A 23564-nucleotide genomic window follows, 5' to 3' on the forward strand; every position below is an offset into this window, starting at 1 on the left:
ATATGATAGCAGCATACAGCTATACAAGACCAAATTGACAAAAGTTATTTGGCAACGAAACATTTAAGCCAACATGTAAACAAAAGAAGTGTAATTCTTGCTGTCAAGTTTGAATAGATAGCAGAGCTAAAGCTCAAGCTTCTTGTCAAGATTTTTTGAAATTTTGTCACTAAAAGGTTGCCAGGCCAACTTGTTATAGACAAAATGGAGTCATCGGGTGAAGATGAATATTACGATGATTCGAACGAACCTACTGTGGACGAAGTTGAAGAACTGGTTGAACGAATATTAATGTCTCCTCGGGTTTCTGTACGAGAGGATGATAGTCCTACTCCGTCTGATAACGAATCTGGAATGGAGACGTATGATCGAACCCTTCCCGGACAACATTCATATCTGGGAAGTGTGAGGGAATTATCTGGAAGAACTATTCTGGATGAAAATGAAATAATAACGTTACCTCTGGTATCGATTCGAGGTGAACATTGCAGCTTTTCGTTGCTCATTTTCAATCGATTGCCTCTTATAACTCTGTTCAGAACTTCTATAGAATCTAGACCACTCCATTCATATTGTGGCGTGTCTGCTTCACAATAGTGCCCTTCAGGGGCGTATTCGGGGGGTAAAAGAAATGACGACCTCTCCTTGACTTAAGATAATTTTAAATAATTTTAAACGATAACTCGAAATGAAGATAGTCTTTGATTCAGTTCTTAGAATCTACTTAGATCCGCCCTGTAGANATAAGATTCTTTGAAAATATACTTTATTATTTAGGGTTAGGTTAGGTTAAGACACTTTCTGGGCCGAGCACTGCGGCTAGGACAGGATGTTGATATTTTTTTTTCTAGCTGTGACATATTAAAAGAATATTATTATTTACTACCCGGAAGTTATAACAGACTAATATTAATAATTGACCGTTTGTAAATCCTGTTGCTAAGTAATTACTTTATTTTTTACCAATAATTTGATAGTTAAAAATAAACTATGACAGAAAGGACTAGAAGATAGTCATCCCCTGTATTAGAGTCACTAAATTTTTAAATGTAGGTTTTGTTTTGATGCCGGGACAGATCTTCCCACTCACCCTGTTCCATCCCTCTGGTATCTCGCAAATGAGAACATTGATCAACTCAACCAAAACATTCGGCGTGATCACAATGGGGATCGATCCCAGCAAATGCAGCGGAGAGATCGGAACTACGGCGGAGGTTTTCGAATACCAAGATGTTGAGGATGTAAACTCTGTAGAGTTTAAAATAAAGGCCCGAGGTCGGCAGAGGTTCAAAGTAGTCTCAGTTCGGAGACAGATAAATGGAACCCTAGAGGGTTCGGTTATCATGATCTCTGATAATCCTCTTCCGAATCCTCTTGGAATGCTTAGGTTTGTTTCTTTGAAATATATCTGACTAGACAATTTCTTTTAAAATTGTCAATGTAATTGTTAAGAAATGTCCTAGGGGAGTTCAGTTGTTTTAGTAGTGCGCTTTGGCTTCTTAGGGTTTTCACTTTACTAGCTTGGAATTAAATTGACAAAATTTAAATATAAGTTGTAACAAATGTACAAAATAAAAAATTTATTTTTGAAGGTTAACTTTTTTCTGTATTACTAGACTGAAGAGCTCAGATCGACAGTTTGAGTGCGATTTTATTCCTGTAAATTTAACCTCTGGATCAGGGGATGGTTTAGCTGCTCCTGGAGATAATGGAGAGGAAGGTTCCGCTGTCCCTGGAGATGATGGAGGACGTGTTGAGATGCGTGTTATTGTTAGCTATCCTAAGAAAAGTCTAGCCAATCTTTCTCCCTTTCCTACCTGGGTTTACCAGATGTACGAAACTCAGGTTAGAGCGGATTTTATTACTCAAGGGTCCTTCAGACTCCAGAGGGGTCGATACATTTTCAATAAGATTAACTGATATTAAGACATTGCGTTGTTAGCTCATTGGGTATTAAACATTATTGGATATTAAACTTTTATTGAAAATTAAATGGAATATCTGTATCCTCAATTCTCCGATTGCAGAACCTTGTATCCCGTGTAAGATCTGAGCTGGGACGGTCTGGTATGGGAGGACGGAGTGTCAAGGTTCCGATGGATCCGGAGGAATTATCCTGGTGGGTGGCCGCCAACCTTCCTCTTCTGGAGACACAGAAATCATATATTCTCAGGTTAGTTTTTTAAATTTATATTTGAGTTATGGTTAGTCTTGATAAATCTTGTTTTATCATTTACTTTTTTTCCACAGAAAAATAAAAATCTCAACTAATATGGTGTATTTTTAGTTTAAAATCTATCGTGCAGAGATTAAGAGCGGAACTCAGTTTCCTCACTCAGTGTCGGGTCCTTGTTTGCTCCAGGTGCAGCACTCATCTAGCAAACCAGTCGGATATATTCTCTATGTCTGAGGATGGTCCTCAGGCCGCCTTTGTAAACCTTGGCGGTCATCTTCACGAGACCTTGACTCTGTACCAGGCCCGGAACCTGAAACTGGTTGGAACTCCGTCAACTGAGTACAGTTGGTTCCCAGGGTATGCCTGGACTATACTGGAGTGTGGAACATGTCATAATCATATCGGATGGAAATTTACAGCGGCCAAGAGTAGTTTGAAACCTGTCAAATTTTATGGGTTTTCAGGAAAATCAATCATTCCGACCATAAGGACCGCGGAAACAGGGGTTCCGGCTGACGGAGGAATTCGCACCGACCTTGCCGACTTAAACTCAGAAGAGAGTGGCGTAGTTGTGATCTGATTCTGGCGAGTGAAAGATTTTTTATAAGTGATATTTCTTCCAGTTAAAACTACATTTATATTATTACAATTTCAGATGTAATTAGGTAAAAATGTCGGAAAGAAATCGAGGAAGGTCTGGGTTTAGCTCCGCTATGGGATCTGTTAAACGCACCGACAGCAGTAGTACATCACCTTCATCTCCATCTCCCTCCTTGGACTCGTCCAACTCCAGCCTGGACCAGGTGGTTCACAGGGTACCTGGAGCTAGGATTAATGGGGGAGCTCGATCTGACTCTTTGGTTCTACTTAACGGAGAACAGATTGAAGCAGTTTATCAGGATATTGCATTTCTCTGTCCATTTACAGCAGGTAGAAGATAGTTCAACAATGGACATAAAACTAGCATATCCGTGTTCAACGTTTAAACTTTTTTAAATTTAAAATGCTTTTACAAAATCAAATCAAAATCGAAGTTCCTCAGAGTATTTAAAAATGCAGTCATTTTGAAGAAGACTTAAGACTATTTTTTTCTATTTCCTACTCTAGTCATTTTCAGGAACTGGACCAATCCGAGGGACCCTGTCAGTTACCAACTACAGATTATATTTTCAGGAACTGGACCAATCCGAGGGACCCTGTCAGTTACCAACTACAGATTATATTTTCAGGAACTGGACCAATCCGAGGGACCCTGTCAGTTACCAACTACAGATTATATTTTCAGGAACTAGACCAATGAGGGACCCTGTCAGTTACCAACTACAGATTATATTTTCAGGAACTGGACCAATCCGAGGGACCCTGTCAGTTACCAACTACAGATTATATTTTCGTCCAATACAGACCGAGAATCCAATCATTCTAGGTGAGCAATCATTTACTCAATTTAATTATTATTTCCTGAAATTGTAAATAAATAAATAAAAAAACTGGGACCGAATTGAGTGGATTGGAGAGGTAGGTCACTTAATTACCTACCTCTGGTTCAATTCCCGAATCCCCGATTCAACATCTAATGAATCTTTAACTTTGAATCGATGATTCAAGATTTGAACCTGCGGCGGTGGGCAGTTTAATGACGTAGCTCCAATTTATTTTATTCGGTCTCTGAACACTTGGCACGAACTCTAATTTTGTAATCCCTATATCTAAATATCTATGCAATCTGCTGGTTTTTAACATTTTATATTTCAATCTTTGACTGTTTGTTTTAGCAAAATTCAAAGCTTGAAATATCTAAACTTAACACGAGGTTACAAAGATATAAGGATTATAAAATTGAAGTTTGTAGCAAGTGTTGAGTGCGTTTGTTTTTGGTATCATTATCTAATATGATTATGTATTGAACAATTTGAAGTTATATTTGATATGTCCTCCACTGATGTTATTTCTCATTTACATTTGTTTACAATGTTTAAATTTGCTTTGACCCTGACTCAGTATCTTCAATATTTGTATTATACAATATATATATAAGTAAAGATAAATTGTGTGAGTTTTAAGAATATTTATCAAGTATTTAGATTTATTTCACAATGTGCTGCAAGCAGAATAATTTCTATTGTTTACGGACAAAACCCTCAAAATAATAAGTTATGTAATCTATTCAATTTTATAAAGTTCTCAAGGTTAGGGGAGGAACAGGGGGAGGGGGGGGTTATTTTTATTTCTTCTTCCCAGGAAGTTTTTACTGGTTTAGGCCATAAATTGTGAATTAGAAATATTTTGTATCCCCCCCCCCCCCACGGCCCCGGTCAACATTGCATGTATAATAAATATGTTCATTTGTTAATATCTAAGTTGTATGAAGGGAATGCCATGTTTCGTAACATATTTGTAATAAGTTCAACCAATTGGGTTCAATCTCTCTTATCTCTGCCTATCAGTTATCCTGCCTTTCCAAAAAATTCTTGATGAAGTAAAAATCTACTTCCACGAATTATACAATTTCCTAAGTGGTATATCCCCAAAATCTACTCCCACGAATTATACAATTTCCTAAGTGGTATATCCCCAAAATGTATAATTTCCTAAGTGGTATATCCCCAAAATGTATAATTTCCCAATAAGAGGCACGTCCTTTACTAAACTGAACCTTTACTATTTAAACTGAAGAAATCTTTTCTGTTTCAGTCTTAATTGTCATTTGGGGAAAAAACTCTTGGAAATTGTATATTTGGAATTTTGCGTTTTAAGAAATTGAACATTTGGGGAGTTGCTTCTTTAAAAACTGTACATTTGGGGAGTTGCTTCTTTAAAAATTGTACATTTGGGGAGTTGCTTCTTTAAAAACTGTACATTTGGGAAGATATCTCTTAAGAAATTGTATCTATAAGATTCTTTGAAAATATACATCTTAGAAGTTACATCTTTGTAATTTCAAATTTGGGTAGGTACCTTTTAGGAAGTTGTAGAGTTGGGAAGTCAACTCATAGGAAATTGTACATTTGGGAAGTTGCCACTTGCGAAAATGGCTTTGGGATAATAACTAACATTGTTATCTACCTAGATATACCCCTGGGGTTTGTGAGCCGGATTGAGAAGGTTGGCGGAGCTCGAACCCCCGGAGACAATTACGGTTTGGAGATATTCTGCCGGGATATTAGAAACCTCAGGTTCGCCCTGAGTAAAGGAGATGGACACCCTCGGAAAGATATTTTTGAATGTCTATCTCTCAACGCGTTTCCTGCGTCGAATGGGAATAAACTATTCGCCTATAGATTCAGACATAAAGAGGCAAGTAAATATAATATTAAAATTAATCCATTTTTTTTTATTATTCTTGTTTTTGATCTAAAACCTTTCATGCAAGTTTGGACTTGTATTTCCTTGGCTGGTACACCATTTTTCGCTCCCCCGGCATATATTTTAATGTCAATAATATTTTCCTAATATTCATGATCATGTTTTAGGTTCGAAGTCCTTACACTGCAGACGGTTGGAGTGTGTATAATCCAAGAGCGGAGATGAGAAGACAAGGATTACCAAATGAAAGCTGGGCAATTTCAAATATTAATGAGAAATATGGACTCTGTGATACTTATCCTACACTTCTAGCCTTACCTAGCATATTACAGGTTACTCCTAATTTTCTGATCATAATTGTCATAACAATTTTAAAGGGACTGTTTGGGTAATTTACATGCAAAGATGGCATTGCGCGATTCACAACCTTACCCATGAAACCTGTATCTGATCAATAATGTGGAAGATATTGTTGTTTTTACTAGGTGTAAAAGTTTTCATTTGTATAAATTCCTATATACTTTCCTGCAGTAAAAATGCGCCGCAAGTCACTTATGTATAGAAACCACAATTGAAAATAATCAGTTCACAAAATTATTAACATTGATGTCTAATTTAATCTTTATCAGACAACGTCTTCCAGGGTATCGTTGAGAATCGGGTGTTGACCAAAAAACAGCAAGAATTTAGAATATGGTGAAGTGCGCCATTTTTATTTGCAACCTTTTTCACATACTTTTTTTGCAACAAACTCTGATTTTATATGCAACCCAATTTCATAGACCTTAAATATTTCATACTATGAATTCTGTTAGAAATGTCAAAGGTTTACATCATCAGGTTTCAAAGAATTAGGGATTTGGAAATTATAGTTTGTGGCAAAGACTCATTTTCTTTGTAATCAATCTTTAATCTATATTTCTTGTTTTTATATTATTATACCTTTAAGCAGTATCCAAATGTACAAAAAAAACTTAGATTTCTGTTTGATGATAAATGACAAAGGTTGTATCAAAACCAAGACTGAACGTCTTATGAACTTTTAAACATGTGGTCTGTCAACTGAAAATCGTCTTAGATTTCTGTTTGATGATAAATGACAAAGGTTGTATCAAAACCAAGACTGAACGTCTTATGAACTTTTAAACATGTGGTCTGTCAACTTTATATCTTCAAAATTGACGGAGATATTAAATATTTGAATGATTTCGTTGTTATTTGTTAAAGTAGAATCGAACAGATTTCTTAATATGTCTGTAGAATTGTTTTAAGTGGAGTACTACAAAATCTTGTTGACGTGATAATGCCTCGCGGAACAAACAAAAACGATATAGAAGTCTTCACTATATTCCCATGTGTATTGGGACATACTAGATATTTATATACTTACAGTGATAACCAGAAAGAATATGAAGTCGACTTATACACTTTATTTATGACTTTAATAGTCCAATTATCATGAGGCACAGCAATTGTGCATTGTAAACAGACCCATTTTACTTAACAAGTGATTTTATAACTTACTAGTCAAACAATTTTCTTCGTAACAACATAAAATGTACTTCTGTTTTGTATTGATGTCGTCTTCCTATTCTGCAGTTTTCTGGTTATCACTGTATAAAAATATATCTAGTAGTAGGTACTTGGTAAATTATACTTCTATATATATATATTTATATTAATATATATATATATATTAATACCTTTAAGCAGTATCCAAATGTACAAAAAAAGGTGTTTTTTTTCTATTAAGATTTAAGGGGGAAGGGCAACCTCGTTTTTTGTAAATTAGCACTTAAAACATATTTTTTTTTCTTTTTTTCTTTTTTTTTCCCTACAATATGCATTATATTAATATAATAATCTATAATTATGGGTTGCGCAAAGCTTGGAAAACCAAGTGAATACAGTAATAAACAACAAGCAAATTTTACAAAAAAAAGTTCACATTTTTGAAATCTTTTTTTCTAGTTTTTGCAATATATTTTTTACATATTTTGTATTCTAGAATGAGGAAATATATGAGGTGGCCAAGTTCCGATCTAGGGGAAGAATACCTACTTTATCTTGGATACATTCACAAAGGTTTGTAAAAGAAAACGATTATAAAATAATATTTATTCACTATTCAATTCATTTAACATTAAGAATAATTAGATATAGTCGCGTTGTTTGATAAAATAAGAATAAATATTCAATTTTGCTTCGAGCAAATCTAAAAAGCTGTCACGACTCTACATTGAACAATTAAATGACAACCTTTGAACTCTGAAGATTTTACTTTTCGATTTACGAATGGATTAAGACGAACTTTGCTTCTTCAATTTGTACTCAATATTTAGAGTAAAATGTCGATATCTGATAAAAGTAACACTTCTCTGCACAAAGTATGTATACGAGAGCTACTTAGTCCCTCCATTTAACGGATATTTATGCAATTATACCGGGGACTAGAATCTTTGATTGGCGGTCTAGCAATGACGTCGGATGTCCGTTGTAGATTGTTGATTTCGCGCGTTTTTCGTTATTGTTAACGGTATAAATAATGTCGATTAAAAACTTTTTGTAGACTATTGAATAACCAAGTGGAAATAAGCAAAAATACAAATCGTAAGACCTCACTTCATTATTGATTTAGTATAGTCACTTCAATTTTGGGGTGTGGGTGTAGGACGTCCCTAAAAGAATGATTTGATTTGATTTGCCGGGGATTTAAATATCATTTTATTCCATAATTTATTAGAAAAGCTCAACATTGTTTTATTGATTATATTTTAGTTTAGCGACAATTACCCGTTGTTCCCAACCTTTAACTGGTATGGCGGGTAAGCGGAGTACCTACGACGAGAAGATGATTTCCCTAATTATGGACGCCAACGCACAGTCCCACCGTATATATATTTACGACGCTAGACCAAAGGTGAACGCTGTGGCGAATATGGCGAAGGGTGGCGGATACGAGAATGAAGATACGTACAGTAATGCCGAGTTTGTTTTTCTGGATATTCACAATATTCATGTTATGAGGGAGAGTTTAAGAAAGGTAAGGTTATCAAATATTAAAAATGACCAACGTTTTTTCTATAAATAAATTTTATGCATTTTTCATGAAAACATTTTAGAGCGGTCGATAAGGGTTATAATTTAAATTTCTAACTTTTCATAAACCGCGGTAGTCCCCATAATAATATAAAAAACTAAAGCACTTTTCGACTATAGAATAGTTATGATTTAAACAATACAATAAACATTGAGACAGAATAATTGTGCAGTGTGCACGGTGTGCCTGAGTGCCTCACTTAATAAGCTAATTTAAAAGAATTAAGATGCTACTTTTTAACTAATTGCTTTTAAACATCATTAAAACACCTATTAGTGCTATATTGTTGTCTTCCCGATCCATAGTTTTGTGGGGTTCACTGTACGATTTTCTGTATGTCTTGGGGAAATTATCTTCAATATCATCACCAATTTTTATTTTAACCCAGTCTTGATAATTCTCCCCCAGATTATTTAATTAAAACTAATTTCAATGATTGTTGATAATAATCTCCATTATGTTCTTTAAGGTTAAGGAGATGTGCTTCCCTGTGATAGATGATTCAAGATGGTTGAGTAATCTTGAAGCAACTCATTGGTTGGATCATGTCAAGCAGATTCTAGCCGGGGCAGTCAAGATAACCGACAAGGTAAGGAATTTAGTATGCTTAGAAGGACTGTAAGCGTAATGTCAAGTGACCCTCCATTCTAACATGGCATTTTCCGATTAACTGCAACGGTACCAAAAATACCATAATCTGATAAACGTTTCTTCTGAGTCTTAAAGTGTTAAAGTCTAATAATTTCTCCTGGTTGCTTAAAGCAAGGAATTCACGAGTCACTTTTGACAAATGAAAATAAACAGTTTAAAGAAATAAAAAACATGGATATCTAGTTCATACTTGATCAGAGAACGCATTCAAGGGTACTGTTGTAAATCGGACAATGCCACCTTTGCATAGAGGGTCACTTGAAATTACGTTTTCACTCAATTTTAGATGTACTGTACAACCTTAACATTAGCTTTCGGAACCAGGCATTTTTATTAATATTAATATGTGCCTTGATGTTAGAGATTATCAGTACGCAAACCAGATAAAATTCTACGATCATCATTATCCTCATTTTTACTCTAAAAAAGCTCCTACGGATTAATCAAAAAAGAAAATTTATGTTTACACCCCTGTACACAATTTCTTATTGGAAGTGTTTCTTAGACTAAAATTCCCAGAAAGAGCAACTGCGAACAGGCGAAAAATGAATTAAGAATGAAGAAAGTTAATAATTAATAATTAAGTATTCAGAGTGTCAAACGATCTTTCAATGGGGATATTTTTGTTTAGGTTGAAAATCATAAAACGAGTGTAGTTGTACACTGCAGTGATGGTTGGGATAGAACTACCCAGCTCACAGCTCTCTCTATGCTCCTCCTCGACTCCTACTACAGAACCCTCCAGGGGTTCCAGGTTCTGGTGGAGAAGGAGTGGTTGAGCTTTGGTCACAAATTCGGAGATAGGATTGGACATGGAGATGATAAACATAATGATGCTGACAGATCTCCAGTCTTTCTCCAGTTTATAGATTGTGTTTGGCAGGTTAGAGGTTTTTAATTATTAGCTGTGGAATCCAGCTTTGGTAGGAAAATAAACTTTCTCTTCGATTTTACTTTGATTCTGTAAACCATTCTAAGAACATTTCCATGGTTCTTCCGAGGTCCCCAAAGAAAATTGTAAGGAAATCTGTCAGTGGGTTCATGTATTATGATCGGACATACAAACAAACAAACGTTACAACTTAATATGTTTTGATATCCACAATTTCTTAGATACTCAAAGGGCACATATGACAAATTTAGGTTTTAGGTTTCACTAAAAATTATCCCAAAAATTTACTTTGTATTACATAAATTTGGTAATTAATTTTTTATTCTGTAGTTGGTTTATGATTTAGTGAAAACAGTTATTTTATAAAGCAACATCTGTTTTTAATCATGATATTTTACATATCACTGAAAATGTAATAAAATGTTAGATAACCAACTCCCTGTAGAATTAAAAATATTTTGGGTTTACTTTCTTCATTTTTTATGCAAACCTTATAGATTAGATGATTATCACCTTTGTGCAGTTTTCAGTCCTGGTTAGGATCCTTTTTAATTTAATTTAATTTAAATGTGATGAAAACGGTAAAAAAGGGGGCCAAATCTAAGAAAACTGACATTTATAAAAAACAATATTTTTAGTCTATATTTGTAATTTTTACTGTAAACTTTATAGATTCGATGATTATCACCTTTTTGCAGTTTTCAGTCCTGGCAAACTAAGATCTCTATTGGCCAATATTTCAAACCCCATTTTCTCAAAAATGGATGCTCATCAAGTTTGTTTAAAACATGTTTTGAAATCGGGTAATCCTGTAATTTTGGGGGTAATTTTTAGTAAAACTTTAATTTGTCATGTGTGAGGGGCTGGGATTTTGAAAATAAATGCATGTAAATAAAATTATAATTTTTAGGTAACCCAGCAATTTCCAAATGCTTTTGAATTCAACGAGTTTTTTCTGACAACTATCCTTGATCATCTTTACTCCGGACTCTTCGGTACATTCTTATATAACTCCGACAAGGAGCGGAGAGAGAACAGGGTTGTGTCTGAAACCCATTCTCTCTGGTCCTTTATCAACACCCACCCGAGGAAGTACCTAAACCCAATGTACTGCTCGGACCTGGATAACAAGATGACCTTGTTCCCCGTGGCGTCCATTCGCTACATGAAGTTCTGGAAGAGCTACTATTGTCGCTGGAACCCTAGGATGCGTCCTCAGGACTCGGTTCATCTCCGCCACGGTCAACTTCTAATACTCCGAGATCAGCTCCAGGCCAAGGTTGATAACCTCAACAGGGAGCTTGAAGCTAAATCTAGAAAGTAAGAGAAGATATTTTATTAAAATCATATTGGAATCATCGCTACAACATTTCCCGTATACATAGATAGTTTTTTCACAATAAATAATACACTTATATCATGGATAGAAATTGTCGGGTAGTCTGGCAATAACATCGGATGTCTGCTGTACAAAAAAATGCAATTGTAGAATTATAGTTACCTTACATTTTCAAAATTCAAATGGTTAGATAAGAATCATTAATTCAATGACAATACTTTCAATTTTTATTTTTAATACGATACAAGCTATAAGACCTAACATCATGCTTAAAATAGTAAATTCATTTCGAATTTGGGGGGTGGATATTAGGACTTCCTAACAGTCTGATTTGATTTTATTATTATCACCTTTTAAGAATTTAAACTAGCCAAGTAAACGACCCTAGAATGATTGAAGAAACAAACTATTATTATTTTTTTCTTTTTATTTGTAGAAATTATTGATTTTTGTTTATTAAAGGAATGGTGATCATGTTCCTTCACAAAAAAGTTCTGATAGTTCACATCCAAGCCTTTCATCCAGGTTAAACATTTTAGAACAAAGGAACTGATAACTTGCCTCAAACTCTGGTTTTCAAATCCTTATATCTGTGCAACCTGATGTCGTAGACCCTCTAATTATGAACATTCCTTGATCTCATAGCCAAAGTGTTAAAAATTCAACCATCAGTTTTCAAAGTTATTGGGATTAGAACATTAGAGCCTAAGCAATTTTTTTGGAAATGTTTTAATATATTCGATATAAAATAAATAATAGATTTATTTAGGTTTGAGAGCATCAACATATAACCCTGTATTCTCAACCCAGATTGTGTGGAGTTTTGAAAACTGTTATCAGATTCCTCAAGAGATTATATATTGCACAAATTGCGCATTTCTGAACTAGTAAATTGGAATACCAGTACTAATATCATTATCGTTGCCTTATTTTCTTATCCACCAAGTCGAAATCCTGAGTTTTATACATTCAACTTTAGTTAAAAAAAATAGTCCACTTGATTACAGAAAACTCTACTTAAGTCTTCTTTGTATAAATTCTGGACTCCTCCCAACCCTCCCCCTGTATTGTTGTGATATACTCTGGCAGTGGTAGAATATTTATGTAAAATATTATTATTATATGGTTCTATATAGATTTATTAATGTCGTTTTTCAAGCTCTAGTTTTGCTCTCGGTAAATATATCTATAATTCCTATTGATTATTACACCCCGATGTACAATTACAGAGACCAGAAATGTTGTCTGAACCTTGTTCAACAAGATATTGAAGATCTGGAGAATAAAGTTAAAATGAAGATGACTAGAACAGATATTGGAGGAATAAGACGGGATAGTGGATACTCACCAGCTAAAGATGATTCCTTGAGAATATTCTCACCATCAGTAAAGGTAATCTTAGTTTTAAGTCAGAGGGAAACAGTCTTAAGTCAGGGGGAAACAGTCTCAAGTCAGGGCTAACAGTCTCAAGTCAGGGGGAAACAGTCTCAAGTCAGGGGGAAACAGTCTTAAGTCAGGGGGAAACAGTCTTAAGTCAGGGGGAAACAGTCTCAAGTCAGGGCTAACAGTCTCAAGTCAGGGCGAACAGTCTTAAGTCAGGGCTAACAGTCTCAAGTCAGGGGGAAACAGTCTTAAGTCAGGGGGAAACAGTCTCAAGTCAGGGCTAACAGTCTCAAGTCAGGGGGAAACAGTCTCAAGTCAGGGCTAACAGTCTTAAGTCAGGGCTAACAGTCTCAAATCAGGGGGAAACAGTCTTAAGTCAGGGGGAAACAGTCTCAAGTCAGGGCTAACAGTCTCAAGTCAGGGCGAACAGTCTTAAGTCAGGGCTAACAGTCTCAAGTCAGGGGTAACAGTCTCAAGTCAGGGGGAAACAGTCTCAAGTCAGGGGGAAACAGTCTCAAGTCAAGGGAAAACAGTCTCAAGTCAGGGCTAACAGTCTCAAGTCAGGGCTAACAGTCTTAAGTCAGGGGGAAACAGTCTTACGTCAGGGATAACAGTCTCAAGTCAAGGGAAAACAGTCTCAAGTCAGGGCTAACAGTTTCAAGTCAGGGGGAAACAGTCTCAAGTCAGGGGGAAACAGTCTCAAGTCAGGGCTAACGGTCTCGTCAGGGCTAACAGTTTCAAGTCAGGGGGAAACAGTCTCAAGTCAGGGCTAACAGTTTCAAGTCAGGGGGAAATAGTCTCAAGTCAAGGGAAAACAGTCTCAAGTCAGGGGTAACAGTCTGAAGTCAAGGGAAAACATTCTCAAGTCAGGGCTAACAGTTTCAAGTCAGGGGGAAACAGTCTCAAGGGAGGGCTAACAGTCTCAAGTCAGGGGGAAACAGTCTCAAGTCAGGAGGAAGCAGTATCAAGTCAGGGAGAAAAACGTTTCAAACAGGGGTCATGCAATAGGAGTTCCTGCTGCGAAAATCAATTATAAATAAGGTTTTTAAAATCTTTTCTGATTCTGAGTAGGTCACTTTTGAATAGCCGAACTGCTTTAGAATTATCATAAGTTTAGTTGTTTTTCTTTTTTTTCTGATATACATAATTGATATCGTCTATAAACAAGTTATTAGTTCTGTAAATTTCTTTCTTATTGTAAGAATCTGAATTAAGTTGTTCAGAAGTACAGGACGGATTTGTTTCAGGATGATACTCCAGATAGTGGAGATAGTGGAGTAGGATCCCCGTCGCCTCATTCTACATCAAGAGAATGGGGCCGGAGATTCTTCCGCCGGAAAGAACTTCGCCGCCTTCGGGAGATTCAAAGAAATTTGGAAGATTTGGCGGCGGTTCATGGCGGAGAGGTTTTCTTTCAATATACTCCTCGTATTCATCCAAATCTATCTCAGCTCAAAGATATGAATAAGGTATAAAAAAGAAAATCTTAAATTAATCTAATCTTGGTGGGATGATATATTCTATGTTGGCAGTCTTGTTTGGGGCTTTTCCAGCTCGAATGATTTTAAAATATTCAAGATTTTTATACAGTTTTTTTTTTGTAGACAAGACTGCATATTCCAATGAAAGAAGTTGACGCCCCCATCTGCCGATGTTCGACTGAGCCGGGTCAATTTTTACAAAGAACCGGTCTCACTCCTCAAGATATATTCTCCGCCCGACTCCCGGAGATGCCTTCCGGCGGACTTGCTGTTCTCAGCAACGGTCTTGCATTTGATCTGCACCGGTTGTGTAAAACCAATCCGGAGCAGGGTTCAGCGGTTGTAAAGTTTATTTTTCATTTCCTCGAGTTAAATATTCCTCCAGGTCTGTATAATCTAGCTGTTGAGGAAACACTAAAAAGTATTGCGGAGAACCTGGAGTACATCACTTCTTGTCAGGATGAAAAGGAGAAGGAAACGTTTCTCTTTGCTCCCTTCCTGGTTCCCAAGGAGGTGTCGGAGATTGGTTCCATAGAAGAGGAGCTGGAGCAGGAGGAAGATCTTTACCTCTCTATTTCTCCGGAACCTTCTTTAACAAACTATAATCACTCAGTATCGAGTTCTGGAGACGAGCCCCTGGTTGTACCAAACCAATATGTGGGAATAAAGATTGAGAATGACGGCTATGTTGAAACCTTTGAAATCTCAACACTAGAAGACGTTATCAGTGCTAATGCAGAACTTACTCATCTGGAGGAACCTAACAATATTAAGACTGAGGAACAAGAAGAGTTAACATCATATCTCCAGGTAGTTTGATTAGATTAGATATAATTTTATAGGATTTTTTTAAATAATCAAACTTAGCTTTTAAAGGCTTTTCTTCCTTAGAAATATATAAGCCTTTTCTTCCTTAGAAATATATAAGCCTTTTCTTCCTTAGAAATATATAAGCCTTTTCTTCCTTAGAAATATATAAGCCATTTCTTTCTTAGAAATATCAAAGCCATTTCTTTCTTAGAAATATCAAAGCCATTTCTTTCTTAGAAATATCAAAGCCTTTTCTTTCTTAGAAATATCAAAGCCATTTCTTTCTTAGAAATATATAAGCCTTTTGTTCCTTAGAAATATCAAAGCCATTTCTTCCTTAGAAATATATAAGCCTTTTGTTCCTTAGAAATATCAAAGCCATTTCTTTCTTAGAAATATATAAGCCTTTTCTTCCTTAGAAATATCAAAGCCATTTCTTTCTTAGAAATATATAAGCCTTTTCTTCCTGAGAAATATATAAGCCTTTTCTTCCTTAGAAATATATAAGCCTTTTCTTCCTTAGATAATTAGATAATATTTGAAGTGTAGATGATCCTAATAAATATTGTTGTGTTATCAGGATGGATACGGTTTAATTCATTCCGAGGATGGAGATTTCTCGGTCACTGCAACCTTGCTAAGTTTACCGGAAGGAATAGTGGACACTGACGGTACTGAGATCGAACCCGAACCTCCAAAGCCTGTCAGGGTATCAGAGTTAGAATCCATGAAGTCTCCGGGTTCCGAAGCAAAGAAAAGATCTAGAACAAGAGATGTTCAAATACCATCTAGGTTCAGAGATTTTACTGCCGGGACTACTTCTAAGAGGAAAAAGCAATAATATCTTGATTGACCAGAAGCAGTTGATATACGTACAAATTAAAAATCGTCTTTTTTAATTCTCAGTAGAATAAATGGATTTTTATTTTAATATTATCAAGAGAAAATTTAAAGTAATATAAGTTCAAAATTGGACAATTCAAGAAAATTTATAGACTTCTAATCTTATAAGGGCTTGGAGTAAAAAATCCCAGAATTTTAAGTTCAATAAACTTTATTACAGTAATTTTATGTTCTTTTGTACCTTTTCTCCTTACAGTACACGATTATTTTGTATATTTTGAAAACCTTTACCTGAAAAGCATATTATGTTGAATATAAATATTTAGTTTTATGTACAAAATATATATGAATTCATATTTAACAGTGCACTAAGTATCTAAGTAATTTCCAGATGTAAGATCGTAAGGACTTAAATTGTATTTTGTTTATTGTTAAAGTACTTGACAGCTCATAAACGAAGAGACTTCGGAACCCTGGGGGTATAGGCTAAAAAAATCTAAATTTTTTTCTTAAATTTTTTAAATTCCACGGGGAACGCCGGGCACTTCAGCTAGTATGAAATAAAATATAAAAGGTTTAAGCAAAGAACCCGTAACAAGTAAGACATTTTGTAATATCTCTATAAATATTAATAGCAGCCGGTTGTATTTCTAATTGTAGGCTCATATAATTGCTTAGGAGCAGGATATGAAGTCAGATTGTCGATATCTCTTCCCGGAGACTTGGAACCTATGAAAAGTGACCTCCGCCGGCTCCGATTTTTTTATCTCCGGCCTCGTTGGACATAAACAGCCCAATTTTTTAATATATACTCCCAATGACCCCCTAGAATACGCTAAAAAAAAAGAAAAAATTCCTTAGTTTTTGATGTCAAAACAGGGTGGCAAGAATTGCGTTTTTAAATTTCTTTTTAAATGCAAAAAGTGACAAGTTCTGATCAAAAATATAGGAGCCAAAGAAAAGAGAAAATATTATTTAAATTATTATCCAACACATTGATGAGAAAAAATTTCAAAAAATTAGTTTTTAAGGGGCTACGGGATGTTTAATTTTTTTTTGGACAAATTACACTTTTTTTTTTGCATTTTCCTCCCTAATATAGATGGTGGCTTGTTCTAATTTAAAAATTAATTGCCTAGGAGCACGATATGAAGTCAGTTTGTCGATATCTCTTTCCGGAGTCTTGGAACCTCTGAAAAGTGACTTCCGTCGGCTTGATTTTTATCACCGGCCTCGTTGGAAAAAAAATAGCCCAATTTTTTAATATAGACTCCCAATGACCCCCAGAATACACTAAAAAACAGAAAAAAATTCCTCCAGTTTTAGATGCTATAACAGGGTGTCAAAAAATGCATTTTTTATTTTAAATGCCAAAGTGACAAGTTCTGATTAAAAGTATAGGAGCTAAAGAAACCAGAAAATATTATTTGCACGCCTGGTTATTAGTTCAGTCAAAGAAGAGAATTGTCCTTTTCAGCAGATCGATGCTGTACTGTAAGTTCATAGTCGATTTTGCACGTATAAGAAAGTTGACTAATTTTATCACTTGCAGATTGAATCGTCGAGATTCAAATGAAAAATGGTAATTGTTAGTAATAAGTTTACTAAAATGAAAGTCGTTGAAGAAATCTTCAAATTAGTATACATTCCAAGAAAAAGAGAAAGCATATCAAGTTTTGAAAGTTTAAATTCATACCATAAAGAAAATTAATATTCTAATCCAAAAAATTATTTAACATTCACATTTTCGGAATTAAACAGTTTCAGGGCTGATCTTTACAGTCGATCATCCGTTTGGTATAACCCTGTATATTTCGAGCCAATGTAGAAATTTTTATTATTTATTAGATTTTTTTATGAAATAATTGATGATAATATCTTTTCTTCTTGAATCTTGCCAATTTTCAGTTAGAGAAGCCGTACAACTTATTATTCATGATATCAAGAAATTAGGTATTGAATAAACCAACATTTAATAATCCTATTTGCTGTGTCGAGAGAGTGAGAAAGCTGTTTCGGGGCCCAATTTTCAGAATTTTTGAAAACAGCTGATCGGTCCAGCTCCATTCTGTCCGCCATGTCTGCTGTACTCACAGCTATCAAAGTTTTGCAGAAAGATTTTTTACACAGAACTGTAATTCTATTCTACATTACATACCAATTTATTCGTTATTATACAGCTTTCAAGGACAGAATGGGGTCTATCCTAGAGAACGATTTTTGGACCCCCCTCACCTTCTATCAATTTTGTACATGACACAGATTTAAACTATTTTCAACAAAAATATAGTAATTTTGCATTATTTCAGGGTTAGGTTAGGACAATTTCTGGGCCGAGCGCTGCGGCCAGGGCATAGTTTCAATTTCAACAATTTATAACAAAATTAGTATGTACTCATGTTAAGGTTAGGTTAGGACATTTTTGGGCCTAGCTGAGTTTATCTTTATCTTTTTCAGAACCGGCAAAATGGCTTCACGTTTTGTCAAGTCTCCCGTAGTTCAAACCACCGCTAAGAGGCAGTACGCCGCTCAGGCCGTCGCTAAAACTGAGCATGTCGTTCCAAAACCTGAAGCTCTGAAGGTTTCTACCCTGAAGAACGGAGTTATCGTCGCCTCCATCGAGAACCACGGCCCCGTCACCTCTCTGGGAGTTGTTGTTAAAGCTGGTTCCAGGAATGAGAGTTACGAGAACTCCGGTATCAGTCACATGCTCCGGGTCTCCTCAGGACTAGCAACCAAGAATAACACCGCCTTCGGTATTACTAGGAACCTGCAGCAGGCTGGAGCTGGTCTAGTTTGTACTCAGGGTAGGGAACACACCCTGTATTCGGTTCAGGTAGTATGTTCATTTGAACTATCTTTGATATTTCCTGTCTACCTTTATTCTCAACAATACAATGGTTGACTAGTTTTATCTCCGTCCTAATTACCAAGTTTCAGATAAGAATCTAATGTAAATCTAATCTAAACAAAGTTTTACAATAATGTATGTGTTAACTGTTTATAAGTCATCTCAATTTCTTGCAGTGTCGAGTTAGCCGTATACATTGTTTTTAGCTTTCAGAGATGGGATCTTTAGAATGGAAGTTATCGAGATCAATGCTCGATCCTCTATTTTTCTTAATCTCGAGACTAAACTAATCTTCTACTTGTATCCTGGAAAGTGTATAAAATTCAACCAATCAGAGTTGCGTATCAGATGCCGGAAAATTTGAAATTTGCGCGCCATTTAAGATTCATAATTAGAAACGGGAGGAACTCTCTTAATTTTGTTAAACCTGTTTTTGATTTTTCTATTCTAAATCCATCAATGAGTGGTTTAAGCAAGAAATTAAGTGTCCACATTGGATATTCGGATTAAGCAGACGAAATTAAAGGTATCCTATTCTAAAGTTCCCTACTCTGGATGTCCACCAGAGTAATTCGAACGCCCATGACCTATTCTCAAGATATTTCAATTATAAAAATGTAGATTTTTATCTTTTCTTCTATTTATTGACCATTAAACTATTAAGGGCTCTGAGAGTAACATTGTATCTTTAAGAAAAACTTCAATAAGGTTTCACCTGGTTAATGAGTTCTAAAACATTTAAACCATTAATAAAACATTTCAGTGTATTTAAGGTATTTCATAAAAAGTGTCTGAACCTTATACTACATTTCAGCCTCTATGGACTAGTAGTGGAGAAAACTAGATTTATACATGCATTTTTTATCATTTGAGGTTTAAACCCAATTAATCATTGTTTATATGTTTAATTTCTTTTTATTTGCTAATTCTACAGTGATAAATTGATCATACTATGATAATATTTAATATTTAAGTTTCGGGTTTCCTTATAATCTCACGAAAACTTGAGTTTAACGCCTGTTTTCAGAGTAAACTACACAACAAAGTTTAAATGGAATTTTCTCAAAAGTGCTCGACAGGGATTTCTAAAAATCTACATGCTAGGTCTAGACATAGTCTACTGTCAAAGCTGAGGTGAACAGTTGGAGAGATGCCATTTTTTATATTGCGCTCTAATAATTTGTAATTTACTTAAGTTATGTTTTAATTTTGATAATTACTGATGATTTTATTTTTGTAGACTACGAGAAACAACACTGACATGGCGGTGGACTACCTGACTGACATAGTGAGCAACCAGGCCTTTAAACCCTGGGAGCTGGGGGACAACCTCCCTAGGTTGAAGCTTGAGCTTGCTCAGGTTTCTCCCAGCGCTCAGGCTCTTGAACTCCTACACCTTGCATCCTTCAGGTTGGAACTTTTTCAATATCACAACTTTCAAATTAAAGATAATGAAGAGGAGGGATTTTTTTTATTTATTGTATGTTATGTTACTAGTGTAGGCTATTTTACCTATAATTGCGTTTTGTGATTTTAGTTTATTTTGATGTTGTGCAAAGGAATGCGTATTGCATACTGAATTCTAAGAGAATTTGTTCAAATTGGAAAATTTTATTTTTCGGAAAAGTACAGCACACTGGACATTTTCATTCTCAACTACTTTTGAAATCTACGAATAACCTTTGAAATTGTTTTATGTCAAATGAATTCCAAGACCTTCAGAGCATATGCGCTCTTAGTTATTTTAAGACTCGCTTTTGATATAGTTTCGGAGTATCGATTGATATTGTAAATTATACAGGACTGGACTGGGTAACTCCTTGTTCTGTGCTGGTCACAAGGTTGGATCCCACACACCTGCCCAGCTACAGCAGTTCGTTGCTAAACATTACACCACCGGTAGAACTGCAGTGGTCGGAGTAGGAGTTTCTCATGCTGCTCTTACTAAGGTAATAAATAGAGCTTTGTATTCTTTTCAAAGCAGGGGAGTATATTTTCCGAAAAAATCTATCGAGCATTTTCGTTCCTTCGCCTTCGGTCTTAATTTATGTTATTTGTTTTTCTGGTTTTTTTTATTAAATGCTTTTGTTAAATCTTCCATCTTGTTTAAACATGACTGATATATATAAATATTAAGTACTAGCTGGAGCACCCGGTGCTGTCCAGGTTTATGTTATTCAAAGATAAATAAAAAAATTAAGGTCAGTGGTAACCAGGAAACTCTGGAATAGGAAGACGACTTTGAAGCTCAAATTATGACTTTAGATAGTCCAATGAGCACGGGAAACAGAAATTGTGAAGTGTAAATAGACCCATTTCACTTCATTTTTTATTTAATTAGTGTCTAATAAAACTGTTGGCTTTATAACAACATCAAATACACTTACGTATTGCTATAAAGTCGTCTTCCTATTTCGGAGTTTTCTGTTTATGACTGTACTTACATAGAACTTATATAGTACACAAATGGGTAGTTGAGAATTGAAATGCCAATTATGAAAGGGAGGACAAATTCGGAAATCCTTTCTTAATTTGAGAAATATGGAAATGTTATTTTGACGAATTTTTTTCCTAGTACGCCGAGCTGTTGAACCTGGAGGAGGGTGCTGGACCCAGCAGCCTAGCCTCTAAGTTCAATGCTGGAGAGGAGAGGAGGGAGACTGGAGGCAGCCTCGCATACGTTGCTCTAGCTGCATCTGTTCCAGGAGCAACCAGCGTCAAGGTGAACTCATCAACAAGATGTTGACAACATAAAATAAAACAACTATGTGTAAATACTGGTTCTAATGTTATGAGTAAAATATGTTATAATGTAAACGCCCGATTTAACCCCGACATTGCTGATAAATTAGCCTCGAAGTAGAATCGTTTTGGAGTGTATTTAAACTTTAGACAGGCAATTTATATCAAAATTTGTTAAATGAACTGCAGACGTAATTTCATGTAACCACTCATTTGGAGTTGAATGTCCGATTCCCAACAGTACCCCTAAATTGCCTTTTATGATCAATGAATGAGATATCAATGTTTTTATCTTTGAAAATTGATAATTTTCAAATGTAAGTCTTTTTAGGAACAACATGAACAATGGAAAACATTTTAGAATCAATCTTTCAGCTTGATGTTCAGTTTAAGACTGAAGGGTACTGTTGTGAATCGGGCTTGTCATGCACCTACAAAGTCTACCAGTTTGGGTTTATAGGGGCTACAAAAGGTTTTTAAAAAGATTGGGGGTTTCCGCTCTTTAGTTTTGTAATTTTTACATTTATATGTTTTGATCTAGGAGGCCCTGGCCTGTATGCTTCTGCAGAGGATTCTAGGTATGGGAGCTCAGATCAAGAGAGGAAACGGACAGGGGAAACTAGCAAAAGCTGCAGCTGCTGCCTCCGCCTCAAACCACTCCGTCGGAGGTGATTATTTCATTAGTTTTCAGAATGTCGCCACAAATAATACAATTTTCTGTCTCTCTTTATTTTTTAATTCCACACAATGTTTTCTTGGTTGCTAAATTTCGCGCGTTTCAGCACATTAAACTATGTCATTTATTGAATTTATGAAAATACGCCTTTTTTATTTGCAGCTATCGGACCAATGTACAGTGACTCCGGTCTTCTTGGAGCTCTGATTGTTGCCGAGGGTGGAGCAGCTGGTAAGGTTGTATCTGCTGTTGCAGCTGCATTAAGAAGTGCATCTGTTACCGAAGCCGAGGTTGCCGCCGCCAAGAAGAACCTGATCGCTGACGTACTCTCAGTTCAGGATAATGCCGCTAGCCTCATCGAGGATATTGGAACTCAGGTATGTTGAAAATTTTTATTGCATTCCCCATGAAAAACGTTTTTACTTTTATAGGATGTTTATAACTTTTTTATTTCTAAGGGAATTATTATTCAAGTTTTCCTCATTATTTACGTAACTATTAAGATCCTTTTTGCATTTTTCTGCGTACTATCCAATTCCCCTGGATACGGGTTGGGAGAGCGCACACAGTTGTGAAAGAACAAATATGTCTGACCTAGTTAAAATTTTCACAGATTAGTGAGAAAAAAGTCTGATTTACATGAAACAATCGTTTAAATGCTAATTAATACGGTAAATTATTTATAATCAGAACAAAATTATGGCATATGCCTCCATTCTGTGATTTTAAATTGCGACGTATTTCACTTTTTCCTCCTTCCTTATTAGTGTCCTAAGGAGTTTCGCGCAGTCGGCGTAGAATTACAAGACAGAGAGAGCCTGATCTACGCCGACTGCGCTAAAATCCTCTGGGCTTCTGCCTCAGGGTTATTGTGAACGAGTTTCATATCCAAATCTAGAAAAGGCGACATCTAGTGTCCTATCTGTTATTTTAATTAATCCATGGTTAAAACTTTTAAAATACTGTTAAAATAGATTGCTAAATTTTATCATGTTTAAGGTTCTTCTTGCTGGAGATGTAATCCAGGCTAACAAGGTTCCCGAGCTCGTCAGTGGAGTCAGTGTTGCTGATGTTCAAGCCGCAGCGAAGCGTCTGGCTGGATCTAAGCTTTCTATGGGAGCTGTTGGAAACCTCTCAACCACTCCTTATGTAGACTCCCTCTAGATATGTTAATATATATAATAGCAGTGAACTTCAACGAAATAATAATTTATAAATAAAATCTAGACTTTGAAACGATATTAGTATTTATTCATAGGGGCATGTCACGTAGTTAAACATGTATGATAAGATTTAAAGTATGTCGAACTTGTT

The 23564-nt window shown here is 35.5% G+C and overlaps 4 protein-coding genes across 4 annotated transcripts; all 4 read left to right on the top strand.

Annotated features, from left to right (window-relative positions):
• Window positions 1-14: 14 nt before the first annotated feature.
• On the top strand, window positions 15-2832 carry LOC111706777 (protein cereblon). Its single transcript, XM_023479718.1, has 5 exons — window positions 15-478; window positions 1054-1387; window positions 1617-1845; window positions 2028-2173; window positions 2288-2832. The coding sequence occupies exons 1-5, from the start codon at window positions 205-207 to the stop codon at window positions 2754-2756; spliced, it is 1452 nt and encodes a 483-aa protein (XP_023335486.1). The 5' UTR covers window positions 15-204; the 3' UTR covers window positions 2757-2832.
• LOC111706697 (myotubularin-related protein 2) lies at window positions 2826-12694 on the top strand. The gene is made up of 11 exons (XM_023479618.1): window positions 2826-3106; window positions 3294-3602; window positions 5247-5473; window positions 5650-5814; window positions 7491-7567; window positions 8261-8525; window positions 9052-9171; window positions 9865-10116; window positions 11036-11445; window positions 11927-11989; window positions 12234-12694. The coding sequence occupies exons 1-11, from the start codon at window positions 2848-2850 to the stop codon at window positions 12253-12255; spliced, it is 2169 nt and encodes a 722-aa protein (XP_023335386.1). The 5' UTR covers window positions 2826-2847; the 3' UTR covers window positions 12256-12694.
• LOC111706788 (uncharacterized) lies at window positions 12575-16069 on the top strand. The gene is made up of 4 exons (XM_023479729.1): window positions 12575-12856; window positions 14095-14316; window positions 14452-15138; window positions 15719-16069. The coding sequence occupies exons 1-4, from the start codon at window positions 12587-12589 to the stop codon at window positions 15977-15979; spliced, it is 1440 nt and encodes a 479-aa protein (XP_023335497.1). The 5' UTR covers window positions 12575-12586; the 3' UTR covers window positions 15980-16069.
• Window positions 16070-18411: 2342 nt separating this feature from the next.
• LOC111706870 (cytochrome b-c1 complex subunit 2, mitochondrial) lies at window positions 18412-23489 on the top strand. Its single transcript, XM_023479805.1, has 7 exons — window positions 18412-18817; window positions 20073-20242; window positions 20634-20781; window positions 21408-21554; window positions 22116-22242; window positions 22413-22627; window positions 23250-23489. Exons 1-7 carry the CDS (start codon window positions 18449-18451, stop codon window positions 23412-23414), a joined length of 1341 nt encoding a protein of 446 aa, XP_023335573.1. The 5' UTR covers window positions 18412-18448; the 3' UTR covers window positions 23415-23489.
• The last annotated feature ends 75 nt before the right edge of the window (window positions 23490-23564 follow it).

The sequence above is a fragment of the Eurytemora carolleeae genome, unplaced genomic scaffold, assembly GCF_000591075.1.
Source record: "Eurytemora carolleeae unplaced genomic scaffold, Eaff_2.0 scaffold52, whole genome shotgun sequence".
Lineage (NCBI taxonomy): Eukaryota > Metazoa > Arthropoda > Copepoda > Calanoida > Temoridae > Eurytemora > Eurytemora carolleeae.